The sequence below is a fragment of the Siphateles boraxobius genome, unplaced genomic scaffold, assembly GCF_051911475.1.
Source record: "Siphateles boraxobius isolate OS27281-9 unplaced genomic scaffold, OSU_SipBor_1 130, whole genome shotgun sequence".
Lineage (NCBI taxonomy): Eukaryota > Metazoa > Chordata > Actinopteri > Cypriniformes > Leuciscidae > Siphateles > Siphateles boraxobius.
Genome location: NW_027508734.1, coordinates 18415566 through 18435648, shown reverse-complemented (window position 1 = coordinate 18435648; position 20083 = coordinate 18415566). Strand labels below are relative to the sequence as shown.

The 20083-nt window shown below is 37.5% G+C and overlaps 2 protein-coding genes across 7 annotated transcripts in view; one reads left to right on the top strand and one right to left on the bottom strand.

Annotated features, from left to right (window-relative positions):
• The first annotated feature begins 41 nt into the window (after window positions 1–41).
• LOC143737241 (uncharacterized) lies at window positions 42–2642 on the top strand. 2 transcript variants are annotated; one of them, XM_077228357.1, is made up of 6 exons: window positions 44–650; window positions 807–877; window positions 1617–1799; window positions 1885–1946; window positions 2185–2325; window positions 2602–2642. In XM_077228357.1, exons 1-6 carry the CDS (start codon window positions 487–489, stop codon window positions 2611–2613), a joined length of 633 nt encoding a protein of 210 aa, XP_077084472.1. In that variant the 5' UTR covers window positions 44–486; the 3' UTR covers window positions 2614–2642. The 2 variants fall into 2 exon arrangements, with proteins under 2 accessions (XP_077084471.1, XP_077084472.1); XM_077228356.1 differs by lacking the exon at window positions 2602–2642 and having other exon boundaries at window positions 42–650; window positions 2185–2376.
• A 3209-nt stretch (window positions 2643–5851) lies between these two features.
• Window positions 5852–20083, bottom strand: part of tspan18a (tetraspanin 18a) — a 33285-nt gene continuing 19053 nt past the window's right edge. For all 5 annotated transcript variants that reach the window (XM_077228351.1, XM_077228349.1, XM_077228348.1 and 2 more), the window contains 7 exons: window positions 9206–9301; window positions 8482–8676; window positions 7601–7675; window positions 7417–7515; window positions 7169–7330; window positions 6741–6824; window positions 5852–6511 (listed from right to left, as the gene is read on the bottom strand). In XM_077228351.1, coding sequence (XP_077084466.1) covers window positions 6464–6511; window positions 6741–6824; window positions 7169–7330; window positions 7417–7515; window positions 7601–7675; window positions 8482–8676; window positions 9206–9268 — 726 coding nt within the window. In that variant the 5' untranslated portion in view covers window positions 9269–9301 and the 3' untranslated portion in view covers window positions 5852–6463. The remainder of the gene's footprint in view (window positions 6512–6740; window positions 6825–7168; window positions 7331–7416; window positions 7516–7600; window positions 7676–8481; window positions 8677–9205; window positions 9302–20083) is intronic.

The window sequence follows — 20083 nt, the reverse complement described above, 5'->3', positions numbered from 1 at the left end:
CGACTGTGCGCCATAGGCTGCGTCTCGAAACCTAGTGAGCCGCCTACCTAGACAGCATTTTGGAGTGGTCAAGCCTCGTTTCTTATGTGTATAGATAGTCAGCTCACGCGTTTTTAGACGCAACCATACACAAGAGCTAATCAGCTTATGGTTTCAGGCAGCCACCATTTTTTTCTTACGGCGTAAATAACTTTAAACGTTATTGTTGTTCATTGGTTTGAACATTAGGGCAAACATTTATATATGTCTGGTGTTTTTAGACAAGAAACAATCCTCTGGGTCCTGTTCTTCGACTGTGGTTTAACAAAGCCCGGATTAGTTTACATATCCCGGATTGAGCTGGCTCGATGGGCTATCTGAAATTGAGTTCTTTCCGATTCTTCCAACACATATCTTGGATTTAAGTATCTAGCTAATTTCAAGAAGACTGTTTATTAAGGTAACTGAGCGTTCCTGTGAAGATTGAACAGTTCCCCAACTAACATCATGGCTAAACAACAGCGTGCTGCATATTTCAGCCCGACTGAATTGCAACTTCTAATTGAAGGATATAACGAAGTTAAACATTTAATAAAAACCAAAGGGAATACAATAGCGGCTGCAAAAGTCCGTCAGGATGCGTGGCGAAAAATATCTGTCAAATTAAATGCGTAAGTATATTCTACATAATTAGTCTGGGAGAGTTAATTATGCAAACATGAAGCATGCGCTACACTACAGTTACAGTTAGTGTATGAATCAAATGTCTAAACTCAGCTGCTTTCTCTCTCATTCTGCTCTTTGTCACGCCCACATTTCAATTACAGATCCAACCCTATGGGACCTAGACGAACGTGGCAGCAAGTGAAGACGAAATACAAGAACATCGTTCAAAGTGGTAGGTCGTAGGTTTTTCGATTTTGGTGATGCCAGCCCACGGGCCATGTTAATATGATATTCCCCTTTGTTAGGGACTCCCTTCCTATCTATAAAGGCCCATCAATAGGTTATAGGCTACTGTGTGTGAAAAATAGTAAGAATAATATTATAAATACAACATGTTATTTGCTAAATTAAATAACTTGCTTTTACAATGTTCTCAAATATTATCTGGATAAGTGGTAAGTTCTACTAAGTTCAGCATAGGCCTATCTCTTTTTTTAGTCACTATTTGAGTAATGTCAGGTGTATAAACCTGAAGTATAAATATGAAGAGAAACACTTTTTCAAAGTGATATATTGCACTATAACATAATTATAATATAATAAATATTTTCCCACACAGCTTTTAAGGTAATAAGGTCTTAAAACCAATGGGTTGCAAGAGGTGTGGAGAAACTCTCACAAACAACTCTTTGAGTACAACACAGATTTGTTGGTTAAATTTCTGGGGTTTTTTTATTGAAAAACTATAGCTTTCAATATAAATGGATAAATCTTATTATCTTTACTCAGTCTTTAAAAGCAGATTGAAATTGTAACCAAACCTTTATCTTGTACCCTGACATTTTCTGCAGACCCCCTAGCACCCCCCTGTGGCCCGGCCCCAGTTTGCAAACCCTCCGGTCTATATAAAATACTCAATGTGTTTTGAAGTGTTTTTGAATTGAATAACTTCAAGGATGCACATAATTTAGCTAACAAGAGAAGGGCTGCCCTGAAGACGATGGGACTACTTCCAGTCCCAACAAAAGAGGAGTACATAGATGAGGAGGAGCTGGCCCCTGAGAACGATGTGGAGGGTCCTATCATAGAGCACATAGTTGGCGGCTGTTGCTCTGATCCAGGAGATGTGGCTGGCTGCAGCAGTTATGTCAAAGGTATCCGCACCTCTGTCTTTCTTTGTCTATTTAAATCAATACTGCAGTAAATATAGGCTACATCATTCATATCACATAATTTCAGTGACTGAACATGGTTTGAACCTCCTTCCGCCACCTATATTATCAGATGATGAACTGGACTCAGTAAGTTTGCAGCTCTGATTTTTATTTTTATTTTTTTCGGGGGGGTAATGGGATGTCAATTATCATAGTATTAAATAAATAGTATAATATTTAATACTAAATGCTTAATAAAAATGTAAAAAAATATTTACAAATTGTTATTAATACAATATTTAACAGAGCATGTGGCAGGGCATAACAGTACTATTTGTTGATATAAAATGCTGGAAGATGTTTTAATGCTCACTTTTGTTTAAAGGAACCTTTGGAAGATGTTAAGACCCTGTACAAAAAGTATCTCCAAGTCGAGATCTACAACAGAAAGCAAGAAATGGCATACAGAGCCTTAAAAATGCGCAAAGTGGAGAAGGAAATACAGTTGTTGGACAGAAAGTTGGATGTAAGTGATAGTCAAAATAAAAGGAAAAGTGTCCCTTAAGAACCACTAAAATCTGTTTTCAGACATTTTTATTAGTTTAGTCAATAAATGGACAAAATGAAATATAAATATTTGTTTTCTGTGCAATTTTAAAGTGTAAACTAAAAATGTAATTGCAATTTTTGTGTGTGTTTTATTTCAAAGTTGAGTGGGCTGAATAGGTGTACTTACCTGAATATTTATTAATTGTTTTCTGTGTCTGAAACTAGTGTAAATCTGCTTTTTTTCTCATTACAGGATGATCTTTGATATGCATCAATAAAGCATTTTTATATAAACCTACTGTTTTCCTTACTACATTTAAAAATTTACAAGTCACAGCATTTGTGCGTAGCAAGAACGCTATTAAACTGAGGTTCTTGTCAAGGTGCAAGGTAGTGACATGAGAAAAGGCTGACATTCATTTGTCATCAGTCTGAATCCTAATGGGTTGGCATTTCACCTTGCTAAAATCTCTGACATGAAGCTGACTCCATGATGGATATAATGGAGTTGACCCTAGCACATTTGAACTCAACAATACGGACATGTACTATCCAAACTTAAATGGTTGTAATTCAAGAATCCTTGGAATATAGACCTATGTTTGATCTTGTTTTAATGATTACTATAAAATCAAAGCTATACAGTATATCTAACCAAGTTGTGTTCCAAATTTGAAGTTGATATCACAAAATTGAAGTTCCTTGAAGTTTAGAGTACCGTTTCCGTGATAACCCAACCCCCAATTTCAAATTGGTTTTCACAGAATTTAAAGTTTGTGAGCTTTTGAATGATACCTAATTTATGTTGAATTTATTTTTACTAAAATATGTGATATGCAAAAAAGGCATTAGAAATAAATGCCAAGCATCCCACTACAGGTCCTTCTAAAAAAATTAGCATATTGTGATAAAGTTCATTATTTTCCATAATGTAATGATAAAAATTTAACTTTCATATATTTTAGATTCATTACACACCAACTGAAATATTTCAGATCTTTTATTGTTTTAATGATTTTGCCATACAGCTCATGAAAACCCAAAATTCTCAAAAAATCTCTAATAATTAGCATATTTCATCTGACCAATAAAATAAGTGTTTTTTTAAACAAAAAAAGTCAACCTTCAAATAATTATGTTCAGTTATGCACTCAATACTTGGTCGGGAATCCTTTTGCAGAAATGACTTCAGCTGTTATGGAGGCCCAGGATGCTTCGATAGCGGCCTTAAGCTCATCCAGAGTGTTGGGTCTTGCGTCTCTCAACTTTCTCTTCACAATATCCCACAGATTCTCTATGGGGTTCAGGTCAGGAGAGTTGGCAGGCCAATTGAGCACAGTAATACCATGGTCAGTAAACCATTTACCAGTGGTTTTGGCACTGTGAGCAGGTGCCAGGTCGTGCTGAAAAATGAAAACTTCATCTCCATAAAGCTTTTCAGCAGATGGAAGCATGAAGTGCTCCAAAATCTCCTGATAGCAAGCTGCATTTACCCTGCCCTTGATAAAACACAGTGGACCAACACCAGCAGCTGACATGGCACCCCAGACCATCACTGACTGTGGGTACTTGACACTGGACTTCAGGCATTTTGGCATTTCCTTCTCCCCAGTCTTCCTCCAGACTCTGGCACCTTGATGTCCGAATGACATGCAAAATTTGCTTTCATCCGAAAAAAGTACTTTGGACCACTAAGCAACAGTCCAGTGTTGCTGCTCTGTAGCCCAGGTCAGGCGTTTCTGCTGCTGTTTCTGGTTCAAAAGTGGCTTGACCTGGGGAATGCGGCACCTGTAGCCCATTTCCTGCACACACCTGTGCACGGTGGCTCTGGATGTTTCTACTCCAGACTCAGTCCACTGCTTCCGCAGGTCCCCCAAGGTCTGGAATCGGTCCTTCTCCACAATCTTCCTCAGGGTCCGGTCACCTCTTCTCGTTGTGCAGCGTTTTTTGCCACACTTTTTCCTTCCCACAGACTTCCCACTGAGGTGCCTTGATACAGCACTCTGGGAACAGCTTATTTGTAAAGAAATGTCTTTCTGTGTCTTACCCTCTTGCTTGAGGGTGTCAATGATGGCCTTCTGGACAGCAGTAAGGTCGGCAGTCGTACCCATGATTGCGGTTTTGAGTAATGAAACAGGCTGGGAGTTTTTAAAAGCCTAAGGAATCTTTTGCAGGTGTTTATAATTGATTAGTTGATTCAGATGATTAGGTTAATAGCTCGTTTAGAGACCCTTTTCATGATATGCTAATTTTTTGAGATAGGAATTTTGGGTTTTCATGAGCTGTATGCCAAAGTCATCAGTATTAAAACAATAAAATAACTTAAATATTTCAGTTGGTGTGCACTGAAACTAAAATATATGAAAGTTTAATTTTTATCATTACATTATGGAAAGTAATGAACGTTTTTTTAGAAGGACCTGTATAGCAGGACGGTGACAGACTTTTAAAAGTACATTAGTACATAAAAGTGCTAAGGGATAGTTCACCCAATAATTAAATTAATTATAACATCATTTAGTTTCCCCTATGTTGTTTTAAACCTGTATTAGTTTCTTTCTTCTGAACATGAAAGAAGATATTTTGAAGAATGTTGGTAACAAACAGTTGATGGCAGCCATTGACTCCCATAGTATTTTTATCCCTATTTGAAAGTCAATGGCTACTGTCAACTTTCTGGTTACCAACAATCTTCAAAATATCATATTTTGTGTTCAGCAGAAGAAAGAAACTCATACAGGTTTGGAACAACATAACGGTGAATAAATTATGACAGAACTTTCGTTTTTGGGTGAACTACCCCTTACATCTTATTTATTAAATCATATGTAACAATGCTTGCCATAAGCATTAAGCAAGCAAACAAACAAAATTAAACATAGGCAGTTAGCATTCAGAAAAATAATAATTATGTTTAGCACTTGGAAAATACAAACTCATTCTTGCAGCAAATCTAATGACAAGCATGGGAAAATGCAAAAAAAAAAAAAAAAAGTTTAATGCAAAATTGCATTTAATTCAAGAATCCGTGCTTTGTCCAACATTTAGGCGAAAGTGTTATTTCAGAGAACGTGCAGTTTAGGCTTCTTCACCTGCTTGTGTGTGCGTCTCTTGCAGTCGTGAAAATCAATGAATCAATCCACTGCCCAGGCTATTTATATTGTATAGCTGGAGGCAGGGAAAGCAGATTGTAATGTTTTTTTCTTCTTCTCTGAACTGTAAACCAGTTGGTTTTAAAATCCAGCTTCCTAGATAATATTTTCATTTTCTTTATGCAATATTTATGCTCCACTCTGAAGATATGAGTTACACTTGAATTGTACATTACCATTCCCTGTCTATTCCCTAGACATATTCCTTAAAACCATGTTTGGTTCATGTAGTATTCAGTATGTGCTTCAAAATGAATGTACTGAAAGCTTTCATCTACAATGGTTATATTAGCTATTGGAAAAGCTAAATTCCACCTATGATGGGAAACATGCAAACATTCACTCCAGATGTTCTTTTTTTCTTTTTTAATATCATTCAATTTCGTGTACAATAGATACAACACAAATACACCACAGTTTTGCTAAATGACATAAAATATTCAGGACTGTAACTCACAAAACATTATTTTATAGAAGCTGCTGGCCTCTCGGATTTTTTAAGAAACACAAGCACACACACACAAACCAAACTTTTCTGTTTCACAGACACACTTCCATTCACACGGTGTAGGTTTTTTTAAGCATGGCTCTGGATCAGTGATGAACAATCTACTGTAGATAAGAGGTAAAACATCTTAGTAGGAATCAGTATTTTGTCATCTATAAATATTCCACCAAATATCAGTGCAAGGCATTCCTCCATTGATACCAACTTTAGTGTACAAATTACTTTTACGTTTTTACATTTTCACAAACAAGTTCCTCAAAGTCCCAGGTGTGAAGTATGATACATTTTGGGCAATTTTTTAAATATTCATAACATAATATATAACATAATTCGTTACATAACAACACAGAGATGGCAAATATATAAGTGTTTTCTTCTTTTTTTCTTATTTAAAAATTGTTGTCCATGTCATGCTATGTTCTTCCTCATCAAAATGTCCTTACTGAGTGTGAAAATTACTGGATTCCTCTAAACAAACACATAGCAAACACCATGGCAAAGAGCTGATGAAAGAGAAAGAAAAACAAATAAAATTAGTAAAGAGTTTTAAAACTAAAAAAAGGTTTTAAAAATATTCTACATTTCAACAACATTTCAAGGCGAAGCTACTCATACTCTCTCCACTAGGTGGCGATCACAACTCACAGTTCTTTTTTGCCAAAACATTCCAAGTGTAAATTGATCACATCATACTTTTGACTTTCATTATAAAAATAAAAATCATAACCTTACTTCAATAGTCAGCACCACAATAGCAAGGGCTCCAGCCATATAGATGTATGTCTCAAAATAGTCCACCACTGCTGAATAACAGCCCTGTTAGAAAAAGTGTGAATTTCAGTATGAGAGAACAAAAGGTTGCTGCTTCAATGGATATAGAATTTCTCATTTATTCATCGCTCATAGTGTTGTCATTCTAAATGGTTAGAATCAATATATCTATATTGTTAGAAGAGTAGCTACACATTACTTTACATGTCATATTGTCATATATGACTGAAATTCACATTCAGTTTGAGAGCTTTTATACAGACGGTTATATCCACCTAATTTTTCAACGCGAAGTAAGGTGTTTTCTATGAATGTGCGAGACTTCCGATTTATAGGGAAATAACAAGAAGAATATATCAAATTTACTAATCTGTAAACTCATCGCTGACCTTGTTCCGGATTGGCATAATTCCCTTGAGACAGTCCTCTTTGCTCATCATCAGATCGTTCCTCTGACAACAGACCTCTGGCACTAGTCTGCTGGGGTTCAGCCTTCTGAAGAGGCTCTGATCCTCAAAGTCTTCAGCACTGTTAACCCCACAGCAATCAAACTGTGGAGACACCAATAGTCAGTTAAACGTCCTGAATGCCATTATTGTGTAGTAGAGCTGGGTAGAGCTATTCAGTATTATTGTACTGAGGTCATAATGGCGTTCCATGTGGAGGTGAAGACATCAGTGCTATTGATGCCTTGGTAATGTGTTTTCAGCTCCTTGGTGAAGTAATCTCTGGTGAGCTGTTGATCCAAGGATAGACAAGAGTAGTGAGAGCAGAGGTATATTACAGGTGGCTTGATGATATCCAGCTATAATAATACTCACATGCTCCCGGAATATGAACGCCAGAATGGCCACCGCCAGCTCTGCCAGGAATATGACGAGTATGAGCATGAAGAACTGTAGGAGAAAAACAGGATTCTGAGATATTTGATTAGTCCAGTAGTCCAGGCCTAAATATGCAACAAATACGTATTAAGTGTTTTTTCCTGTTGATCACTATAAAAAAAAAATATATATATATATATATATATATATATATATAAAGTGCTATTTAAATAAAGATTTGCTTTTTGATGCTAAATAGAAAAGCACAATATTAATATAATTCTTGCTGATATTGATGAGGCAATAATTATTATGTTATGGCCGATTTAAAAAATGTATATTATTTTGTCTAAATAAATTAAACTATATATATATATATATATATATTATATCTAAAAATGATTAAGTGTTACACACAATGCTTTTTAATGCTAAATAGGGATGCAGAACATTAATATGATTTTGGCTGATACTGATAAGCCAATTCATGTTATCACCGATACGACATTAAAATGTAAAAAAAAAAATTGTCGAAATAAATTAAATAAAAAATAAAACACTAAAGAAAAAAAGAAACATTTAAGATGCTACATGTGAATTTAAGCATAACAACAATAATATAATGATATAATACGATATTATATTTATTTGGATATTTGCTAAAAATTACATTTAGTGTTACTAAATTTGTGTTATTAAATTATTTGGGGGGGTTACATTAAATTTAAGTGAGCACTAGATGACAGCCAAGGTAAATTAAAATGTACAAATGTGGGAAATGAGCATTAAACAATAAATATACAATATTGGCATTGCATACACATTGCATATTGACCCATACCAATAAATTATATCTAGAAAGAAAGAAAAGCCCATACAAACAGTAGGAGACATTTATTTTCTCGTATGGCTCCGCAGCAGCCAAGAAATCCCAGTAGGAACAGCATCCCGCCCAAGATCAAAATTGCATAGACTCCAGTAAACAGAAGAGGGTTTGCTGCCACAATCTCCCGGAAACCTGTCGGATCCACCAGCACCCAGATTCCCACCCCTAGAAGGAATGCACCTCCAAGCTAAAGGAGGAGAAAAGGGCTTAGTAAAGACCCCTGCACAATATATAGCCAACACAAAATATGATTTTATGATATAGCTATATTGATGCTCAGCTTTTCTATGGAACTGCCCATTTCCCCACAGCACTAGTGTGGCAGTAGGAAGTTCATGAGGCTGCTAACAAAACACTTTTTAAACAAAGGAAGTGCAATGTGGTTCATGAGCAAAACGAAGACAAGTTGGCGCAAGATCAATGCACTTTTTCATACCTTAACATTAATATTTGTTCAAAGTGGCACCTTGGATCATTCAGACTCTTTTAAATTACGTATTTTGTTAGGAAAGCTATCAGGAATCTACACCTGCATATCATCAGACATTGTTTACTAAAACAGATACTTCACACACTTTCAACCAAATCAAATCACAAAAAAAACAACTAGCATGATGTCACAGGCAAAACTTCTCAGGCTACAGTGAGCCTACAACAACAGCGTTTAACAGCGGTACTCCTGTGCCATTTAAGAGAAAGTAAAAGAGAGCACTCACAAAAATTAAGAAGTTAAAGATGAACATGAGGTACTTGATGCAACTTAGACAGTCCCCCTCCATACTTGTGCCTCTTGCTGAAGCTTCTCCCTGCCCCTGAATAAACATCATGAGAAACAAAGGAAGACATTACTGAAGACGCAAAAGTCACATGTTCCGTTTAAAGATGAGTCCATGAGTCAGCGTTGTTAGTGACTGCTGGACTTTTGTGTTTGGAAGCTCATTCAGTGAGATCATTTCGTGAATTTGTCATCTTAAATAATACATTGGCATTGACAAAACACACATTGACTGACATATTGTGTTCAGGCGTTCCAGATGAATAATGCTGCATTATGTCGTTCACAGAATGACTGGCATCTCCTGTAATCATATTCCTGGAAATGTAACACAAAGATGGATGTAAAACATTCTCTCAATAAAAAACATTTCACACCGACTGGTCATGCATGTCACAAGCTGACTCGACGTACGCGATGAGTTGTTCGCGAAAAGGAAATATGGAGGAGGAATACTGAAACGGGCAGCATGACTTTAAAAAAACACCATCAGGACTGCTGGAGCACATTTGTTCATCTTCACACCAGCCAGCTAAATAAACATGTCCTTTCAGCACTCCAGACCTCAAGCTGTGTGCCCCAAACCTTCTCTAAATTCATCTAAGCACTCTCGGCTCTTTTCTGCTGATATGCTCCAGGTGTTTTCAAATGGTGCTCCATCACCTGCACTTCTTTAATGATGCAAATTTCCCTTTGCTCCGCTACGAGAAAATAGAGGGTGCACGCTGTACAAAAACACTATTAGAGGGTGATAATACAACATAATGAGAGGTCGAATTAGCTTCTGGTTACCTGAAATTAAAGATCATTTTTAGCCTGCCCTCCATTTATACTGTGTCCTGCTTTTCAGCTGTGTGATAAAGAATATTATGTTTGATGCTTTTTTAGAGGAATAAGGTTGATGGTAAGTGCTCCCTCCGTGCAAAGCTAAAGTGTCCCTCGCTGACAGTGCACTCTCTATAATTACAGGCCATTAGGGGAATTTAGGTTAATGATGGTACAGTTCTTCATTAGTGCACTGGGTCCGGAGCTCACCTCCCTCAGGTAGCTTTGATTGATCTACTGCCTCAAAAACTGGCCCTTGGGATCAAGTGGAGCAGTAGTGCGTATAATAACATAGGGACTCTGATATTTTATGCTTGCAATGACCAGCCAGTCTCTCGGCTAGCCTTCTGCAGCTGTGGTCCCTGTAAAAATAGCTCCGAACAGCTGGCCGATTTCACGGGAGCTGACTGTAGATGCCGTGGCAGCAAATAATTCCACCTCTCCTCTCACGGAACAGTTCTGGCATAATTCAATAATCCGTCCAGCCTGGTTTTCCCAAAGTAATTTCCTGTGCAACACTGCGAGTCAGTCAGGTGTTATAATTGGCAGAAGAGCCCCGCTAAACTCGGTTAACTTACAGGTGGGTGAGCAATTTTATTTGTATGTGTGTGTGGAAAGGTGGGTGGTTGGCCATATCAGTCTTCTTAGATTAAGACCACCAGCCTCAGAAGGTTAGAACGCTCAGCCCACAAATCTCAAGGCCATTACCACAGAGCCACAGCTGCCTTTTTCTCTAAGGTCTTTAAACCGAACCACAACAATCTAGACACTCCAGTAATGGGCAAAAGGGTTATATTACATGGACCCTGGTTGATTATTTTGTCTCTTTACACTCTGGGCCAGATTTACTAAACTGGGCAAATTAGCGTGAGAGCGCAATTCCACAAAAGCACTGATGGCAGTGGAGAGTTAAATTTAAGAACACAGATGAAGCCAGATAATTTCCATAATGACAAACGCAATCTACCAAGAGCAGCACAAATTAGGATCTGGTTTAAGACATGCTTTTTTTGGGTGGTAAATAATGACGCGAATAACAGTAATTTGACTAGCGCAAACCTTAGAAAATCATCTTGCACGATTCATTTATTTACATACTCTCCTCCCATAGATTTTGCATCTGAAAATGAAACTCCTACAAATGCATATGCAATAAGGTCGGGCGCAAAAATAAATGTCCACGAATTTTCAATGCTAATTTTTCAATGCGTGTCTTTAGTAAATCCTGTCAGTTTTTTAATGCCAAAAGAGGGTTTGCGCTGGCGCAAACTGTTAGTAAATCTGGCCCCATGCATCTAATTTACTTTGGTCATCTGTGCTGTTTTGCTTAAACCTCCTCTGAAGGGCCACAGGCTCTGTTCAAAATGGTCACAGATTCTACACAACACTAATTTGCAAAAATTATTTAAAATCTAGTCACCGCTGACAGCAGTCATTTTGTCATTATTCTGTGAGGTTGTGCAATTAAAGGTAGGGTAGGCAATTTCAGAGAGGTTAGCAATAGCAAGCTAGCTTTGACATCATAAGATCTCACCCTCCCTTCAGAGCGCTCTCAAAAGCCACGCCTCCAAAACATATGAATGCGCACAGCAGAGCAGAGTTTGTAAAGCGCCACGAGAGACGGCCTTAAATTACACAAACGTCTCAAAGCACATAACTTACAGAGCTCTGACTTGTACCACCTGACTGCTGCAAATTAATTTTGGCATTGATAGTGTTGCCATAGAAATGCATAATTCCATGTCTGAGGACGTGAACAGCTCCGGGTAGAAAACGTCACAGATTGCCATCTCTTAATTATGGTAGTTATGGTGTGAACGCAGCATAAGCTCATTGTTTTGGTTCAGGAGGAACTGTAAAATGTGTTTGCGCCGCTGGGTGACTGTCTACAGGTGTGTCTCAATCAACTCTCTTGTTCAGTAATCAGGGCACTGATCAGGGAGTCAGACATTTTAAGGGTCTCAATCGCAAAATCCTACCAGTGTACTGAAACGTTCGCTCCCTAAAAAATTCCACTATGCACCATGAAAACCAGTGAGCTTCGAACTTCACATTTCATTCAAAGGTAAGTTAACATGCAATCTAATAATCAGTTAATAAACGAATTGATGGCTCAATCGGACTGAAAAATATCGGTCATCCAGGCAAAAACAACAGTTATGCTGTGACAGTCTTGCAATGTTTTTTTCTGGATGCACCAATTTTTGTTCGGAATTATGTAATACACACGTAAACAAGTACATTAATCGGGTAACAATGTTTAGGGTACATATAAAAAGAAATTTCAGAAAATGAAATTCAATTGGATTCATTCGGATTTATGAAAATTAGTGAATGTAAACATAATTAATGCAACAAGTCATTGTCACCATTATGTCCATTATGGACTTTTAGTTTGTCATTTATTGTTACCCGTTTCCTTTGTTCTAGTTTCCCGCCACCTATCAATTGACATGGACATTCATTTAACAGGCACACTGTGTATTTAAGTACCAGTCTCAGTCTTTGGCCAATTTTGTTGTTTTACACGCCGTTACGCTGACCATTCTCTTCTGTGAATTACTTGTTTCTTTTTATTTAATAAATACTTAATGTTATTGAACTGATCTGTCTTCCTCATCATTGGACCAGATTGTGACAGTCATTTTCCGGGTTATATCCAGTTAGAAATTAATGGGGAACTGTCTCTTGTAATTAAAGATACATAATCAAATTTTGTTGTAATAAATGATATTCAAAACAAAACAGTACACTTTTTCACAAGTAAATATTATTGGTAATTTGCATAGTAAGGTCCAATTTTTGAATTGTAAGAGCACCTTTGGGAGTAAAACTGGATACCTTCCATTTTTACTCCTAAAGGGACATGGTGACATATTGGAATTATTATCAACAGAAATTAACAGATAAAAGCAGAAATTATCTAACAAACCAGACTGACATTATACATACATACATATATATATATATATATATATATATATATATATATATATATATATATATATATATATGGCACAAATAAAACAAGAATCACTACATAAAAAAAGAACTAAAGTGCTTCTTAATCCAGTGATTCTACAATTTGTCAAATAAAAAAGTCATTTGTCTTCTGTTCTGTTAAAAGTCAAATATCAACATTTCACGGTCTTGGGTTGTTTTTTTGCTCACTGAACTCAAAAAGCACCCCAAAATCTGATCCGTCTTCTTAATGCAAAGGGGCCTCTTGAACTGTAGAGGAGAAAACACTGCACTGTTAGAGCAGTAGATGAAAGTTAATGACCGAGGAGATAGTGGAGCAGGATTGAACTGCGATTTCTGCATCCAGCTAGAAGAGAACCAATCACACACTGCCTCTTACTCTAGATAAATCAATCTGTCACAGCTCCCTGGAAGAATCGTAGAATACACATGAAGTATTTTCACAGAGTACATTGCCCTCATCCATCACGAGACAGCCTCCAACTGGGAGGTACAGCTCAAAGACAAACATTATGGAGGATCTTCTTCATCCACTCCTTACACTGCAAGTAAACACTCGTTACAAGCTTTTTGAGTGCGACGTGAGGACATTGCTCTTCAAACCATCTGTGCATGTTTGTCTCAGCTGGCCTATGAGATCCAGCTTTGGTGTAAGATCTTTCCATCTGGTCGGTTTCTTCTGGTTGCTAAGTACAAACTGCTTAACAAATAATAGCATTGGGAAAAGATGTTTCTGACTGATGGATTATCATGTTTTCTAACTAAAAACAGTGACAACTCTATTTTGGTAAAGGATGTCACACCTAGCCTACTGACTGCTTTTGGTGAAGTTTTGCTGTCTTTGTCAGAGGTCTGTCACACTCACCGATTAAAAATGGAAGAAGGGTGTCAGACTAAATGCCTGCCTGCCTCTGACATTTCTCTCCCATTCCCTCTCACAAATTGCAACGCCCCTTTTGGCAGCAAATCAATCTGAAGCTCAGTGAAAGAATACCACATGAACAAAGTATTGCCTGAATTCAGATGCAACAGTGTAAATTTTTACTGGCAGCTTCAGTGAGAATAAATAAATATATATGGACTGTTCTGGCACCACTTTCTTATATCATTAGCCATTTAAAGTGATAGTTAATAATTTACTCACTCTCAAGTCGCTTCAAATCTGTATGACTTTCTTTTTTTCCAGTGGAAAACAAAAGGATATATTCTGAAAAAATATTTTTTGATTGAAAAATGTATTGTCCAATGATGTTTTTTCATACATTACAACATAAGGTTGGGTATATGCTGACAGATTTTTCATTTATGGGTGAACTATTTCTTTAAGTGTTGTTGCTATATGGACATGTGTATTTGCTGAGAAATTGGATGACTTACAGACATGCACTACACTGGCTACTATTAGACTAACGTTTACTATAATAAAAACAAAATAATAATAATAATAAATAAGCCATATTGTAAAAGACAACCATTTAAAAGATTTGCATTCTACTGAGTGATATAAACCAGACAGCATGCTTTTAACTTTTCTCATCACTGTGCCAGCATGGGGGGGATTTCAGTGGAATGTATTGAACTTCAAACGCTTCAGCACTGAAAGCTTTCTCTCTTTTGCATTTAAAAATACAAAGAGAGATATGAGTCAAAGTTAAAGCCTGATTAATGGACCCATCAATGCTTCCAAACTTCTTTAGACTTTAAAATTAAAACTTCCCTCAACAGTTTTCATATTATTCACAACGATGAAAAGGAGGTAGAAACGGCAATATTGAAAGACTGTTAAATGATTTGCTACGCAATGATCAGACACTAATATTAATAAGCCAAATAAAAAGTCTTACTGTACTGTAAAAAGAAGATCTATTGTAAAAGATGTATGGACCTCTCTGTATCTTGTCCGCTTTACTGGAACCTTGATATATTTGGCATGCATTCCTGAACTGAGAATGATCTAGTAAAGATTGTATTTTACCCATGAGGGGTCTTTCTTTTTCTTCCAGATCTTCATTTCCAAGCACCTGATACTCAGGTCAAACAGCTCTTGCTTTTATCTTTGATGATAAGTCACTGCACCAAATAACCTCAAATGAATGGCATGACAAAATATCAAATACATACAAAAATATATTATTTTCTTCTTATGGCTCTCAATTGATAGGAAAGAGAAAAAATGTGGAGGAGGGTAGAGGAAAGATCCATATTAAAGAGCAAGGAGTCAATGGCTGCTTTTCGAGGTGAGCTGAATGCTAAGCAGACACATAAAGTGAATTTATAGGACTTGACGCTTCTCTTTAGACAGTTACTGAAGCCCTTGGGAAATGGCTGTCTGACTTACCATCTCATCTGGCATCAACACATACATCATAACCTCTGTATTAATGAACCGCTCTCAGGCGCAGAACTCAGTCAATGAATGCTAAGCAAAATGGCAACACTTAAAGGTAATCTTTTAGAAGAAAAGAGGGTTGCCTTTTCATTTGATAGCATTCTGTGAACGATGCAACACGAACACATGCTAATGCATTACTGGTATTTATTTTCATAGCATGCATCAGTAAACACAAGCCATTATTTATGTATTTCCCTTCTCAGCCCGACGCCTTCAATCATCCATGGCTATCTGCATTCTTGAGTATGATGTGTCTGAGGAGGTTGTTTATTAAGAGAAATGCCTGCATATCTAATTATGTCAGAACCTCAACCTAACCAGGAGAGATGCTTACAACCCGTGCTAGAGGCCATCAATGCATTTAGGCTAAGGATCGATTAGTTACACCAATATTCTCACCGCCTCTCCTTGGAGATAAGGCTCAGAATCTTTCGAAGTTCATACCACTTACACAGTAGAAACAGTGATTCTTTTTACTAGTTTAGACTTTTAATCACCTATATAGACTGGTATTATTGTACTTAATGGTATCATATTATGCCGTTTTACAAAGCCTTGATTTTGTTATTGGGGTCTTCTACAATAGGTTTTCATGCTTGAATCTTCAAAAACGCCTTATTCCGCCACATAATTTACATTGTTGCAGCACCTCTCTTCCCAGTCTGTCTGTGATGCTCTGTTTAGTTCCTGTGTCTATGAAGCCCTTCCTTTCGAAAAGCGCAATGTGCTCTGATGGAAATGTTTCGGAAATGTCACATCCCTTACCATCCGTGACCGCGAGTTTCAGGTCAAGTCAAGTCACCTTCATTTATTTAGCGCTTTTAACAATATAGATTGTTTCAAAGCAGATTTACAGTGATAATAGGATATTAAAGTAAATGAGATTGTTTTGTCTTTACAGCAGCTCTAGAATAAAGTTATTGTCTAGCTTAAGTTAGTTTTGATTGATTCACTTCCGTCACAACGATCATTAGTTATTAACTTCGGGGCCGCTAACACGACACCGTTCTAACAGAAAACCCTTAATGCGATCTGGCCGCTCATTTGCACAAAACAGTGCCTGGTGGCTCAAGAATGCAAACCATGAAATAGGTTCCAAGGTACAAGCCTTGAAAAATGTATAATATAGAATTTTTTATCACTTCTGCGTAGCCACATGAACCGAAATTATCCCAAAAACATTTTATCAGTACAGAGGTAAAGGGAAGGAGGCCTTCACAGAGGAGAGACTAGTTGACACTTTAGGACTGCTTTGTTGTCGTTTCCAGGCGCAGGACCTTCATCAGATCCGGATATGGTTCGGATCCGGCAGACTGCGGTAAACCTCGGGATAGACAGAGAGACTAATATTAGGGTCGACACCATCCTTCTTAAGATGTAACAAGTACACCAGGATTTATGCGAAGTGTTCCCGGTTCCAGCTGATCTAAACTATGCAGCCTAACATTGAATTATAGAAGTTTATAACGTGTTATGTATATGCTAGGTCAAAGAGATGTGTTTTTAGTCTTGATTTGAACTGACAGAGTGTGTCTGCTTCCCGGACAATGTTAGGAAGACTGTTCCAAAGTTTTGGTGCTAAATAGAAAAGGATCAACCCCCAGCAGAAGATTTTGATATTCTAGGTATTATCAACTGGCCGGAATTTTGAGATCGCAATAGACGTGAAGGACTATAATGCGTTAAGAGCTCACTCAAGTACTGGGGAGTTAAACCATTTAGTGCTTTGTAAGTAATCAGCAATATTTAAAAATGTATACAATGTTTAATAGGGAGCCAATGCAGTGGTTCAACACACTACTCACCCAACTCAACCAGGCCTCGTTGTTTTATATGTATGGCTTGGGTGGGAATTATTTAAATGAGGAATATTGTGAAGTGTATCCCAGAAGTAAACTCAACACTACAATTGAGGGAGTTCAGAAACAGTGCTTACTCGTAGAGAATAACTACCTTTGGAGAGCTTTGTAACTTTGCAGAGCTTTTTGTATGCTCAAACAGCAACACTAAAGTGAGTTGCAATGTAACAAAAGTGATTTTTTCTTTCATATTGTGACGAAATGAGTTAAACAGATTATCGAAAAAATCAGGGCATAGACATAATTTATAGATTTGAGCTTGCATTAGATTGTAAAAATAAAAGGTGCTGGGGATTAATCTGAAATGATTGGAAACGTCTGGCATATAGAGATTTTGACATTTTAGAACTTATACGTGGATGAATTGTTCACAATTAGATGCATTTAGAAAACAGATAGGGTGTATTTAATGCCAATTTTAACTATGTAAATTAATTCATCACAGTTTTTTGTATGAGATGTTTTATCTAGCATGGCCCCATTGGTATTCAGGAGCCATTACTCTGTTCCACACAAAATGCTATGACCTTCAAATGATGTGTTTTGACTCAGACGTAAGGTCAGACAACCAAAACAGATTTTATTTTTTTATTTTTTTAAGAAAATGAAAACGCTGACCCTAAAATACACTAGAGATCTATGTATTGGACAGTCCTCTTAGTAGAAGTCCATAGCATAATGCTGTGAGGGACAAAACAGGATGTCAGGACCAGGCATCATTACATATGGACAGAATCAATACATTTCAGACAATGTGACACAAATTCAGACAACTAATAGGATTTTTGAAACATTAGGAAATTATGAAATGTAACAATTTTATAAAACACATGCAACGGGTCATTAGAGATGGTTATTTCAAGGTTAATATCAGTATATAAATAAATATTAGGCTATTGAGTATCAGGGTTTGGGGTAGAGGAGATGAGGCGAGGACTCAAACGCAGAAGAAATAAGGCTTTTACTAATAATAAAAATAAAAGAAAAACAAACAAAAACTACCCCAGAAGGAAAACTTGACATGACTAGACTAGACAGCAGGAAGAACACACAAGGGTAAATTCCAGCACAGAACTGCAAACACAAGGAGAATAAATAGGGAGCAAACAAGGCAGGTAAGGAGGGAGGACTGGTGGGGCAAATGAACCAATAATCAGGAAACAAGGTGGGACGGGTTAGACAATGACAGGAGAGCACATGGCACAAGGAAAACACATGACAAGCATGTGCTCACACCAAACATGAAAAAAACACAAGCACGTGGCCAGTAAAACAAATCACAAGCAATGTGCTCACATAAAACGAGGCATGAACACGCAGCCAATGAGAACACTCTTAAGCCACGTGTTCACACAAAACATGACATGAAAGCACGCGGCCGATGTAAACACGAAGGCATGCTACACAAAACACAACACACGTGTACAGAAGAGCATACTGCCAGAGCGAACTCGAACCCACACGCTCACACGAACCGAAACCAAACTAGACCGACGTGCCAGGATCCTAACACTATGCCCCGCACATGTAACAAGGTACGTAGACAAGTGAGTGCACGGCGCGAGCACGCTCCAAACCGCACACTCAGACAAAGATGAGACAAAACCAGGAGTGTTAGAGCTCTGTCACAAAACCAAGAATTGAACCAGACAGAAGTGACAGAACCCTGACACTTGAGCAATTTCCCCAGCACACACAAATAAATATTTATATTCCTAAATTAGGCTCTTTAATGGTGGTTCTCCATTGAAATGTCAAGGACTAGACTTGATTAGTGCCTGAGAAACCTGCTAATAAAGTAATTATGGAAAAATGAACTTAAAATATGTTTGGAAAAACAATATATAGTTGTTAAGGAATGACAGAAGCAGGATGCAATTGCAAAGAACGCTGTTTAATATCTCAAACTGTCAGAAAGGTAACACACACACGGGACACAACACAGAGGAATGGTCGAGCGGACACCAGCGCTGGATGGGAGGTGACGCAGGGACCTCGGTGGGCAACAAGGATAATCAGCGGCCACACCCACACACACGCAACAGCACGCAGGACGAGAGAGAGACAGTGAATTGATCAACCGTGACAATAGTATAATTTAGGTGCATTATAAATTAAACCCTCTCATTATTTCTAACTTTGTCTATGACAATGGAGACAACAAGTAATAAGTCTGAAAACCATGCGAAAAGGACAGTGCATTAACATATCCTCTGGGTGTTACCATAATGTTCCCAGCTCTAATTATTCTAAAAGGAAAGGAAGCTGTTAGTGTTGGAAGGCAACTGAGTGCTATCTTCTAACTGATAGACATTGAACTATGCTGTTCTTCTCTGTCTCTGGAGGATACCAGTCACAATCTGAGAGCAAGGCATCTGCCAGAAGACATCTATACTTTTAACGACATGCTGCGAATGATATAAACATGTACGTGAGATAGGGTGGGTGTCTGGTTCCCTTAAAAACAAGATAATTCTAGGTTTACAAAATTTCCACATTAAACTTTCAGATTGCCATGACACTTTCTGGCATGGAACCTCAAAAATAAATGTTTTTAGCCATGACAACTGTGAAGCTGATGGAAAACATTTAGCATTAGCGTTATTGAATGTCTGTTAACACCCTGTTGAGATAAGGTGATGGACACAGGGACCCAGAGAGAAAAAAAGAGCAAAGCAAGAGGGAGAAGTATTGATTAAAAAAAAAACATTAGAAAATAGTCAGCATGACACCTTCTTGCATGTTAACAATAACATGAATG

Excerpts from the sequence above, each read along its gene's own strand:
- LOC143737241 (XM_077228356.1), top strand. The coding sequence starts at position 487 with ATGGCTAAACAACAGCGTGCTGCATATTTCAGCCCGACTGAATTGCAA. Across the intron at positions 878-1,616 it reads CAAGAACATCGTTCAAAGTG|CTAACAAGAGAAGGGCTGCC; the intron begins GTAGGTCGTAGG and ends CACATAATTTAG. Across the intron at positions 1,800-1,884 it reads CTGCAGCAGTTATGTCAAAG|TGACTGAACATGGTTTGAAC; the intron begins GTATCCGCACCT and ends ACATAATTTCAG.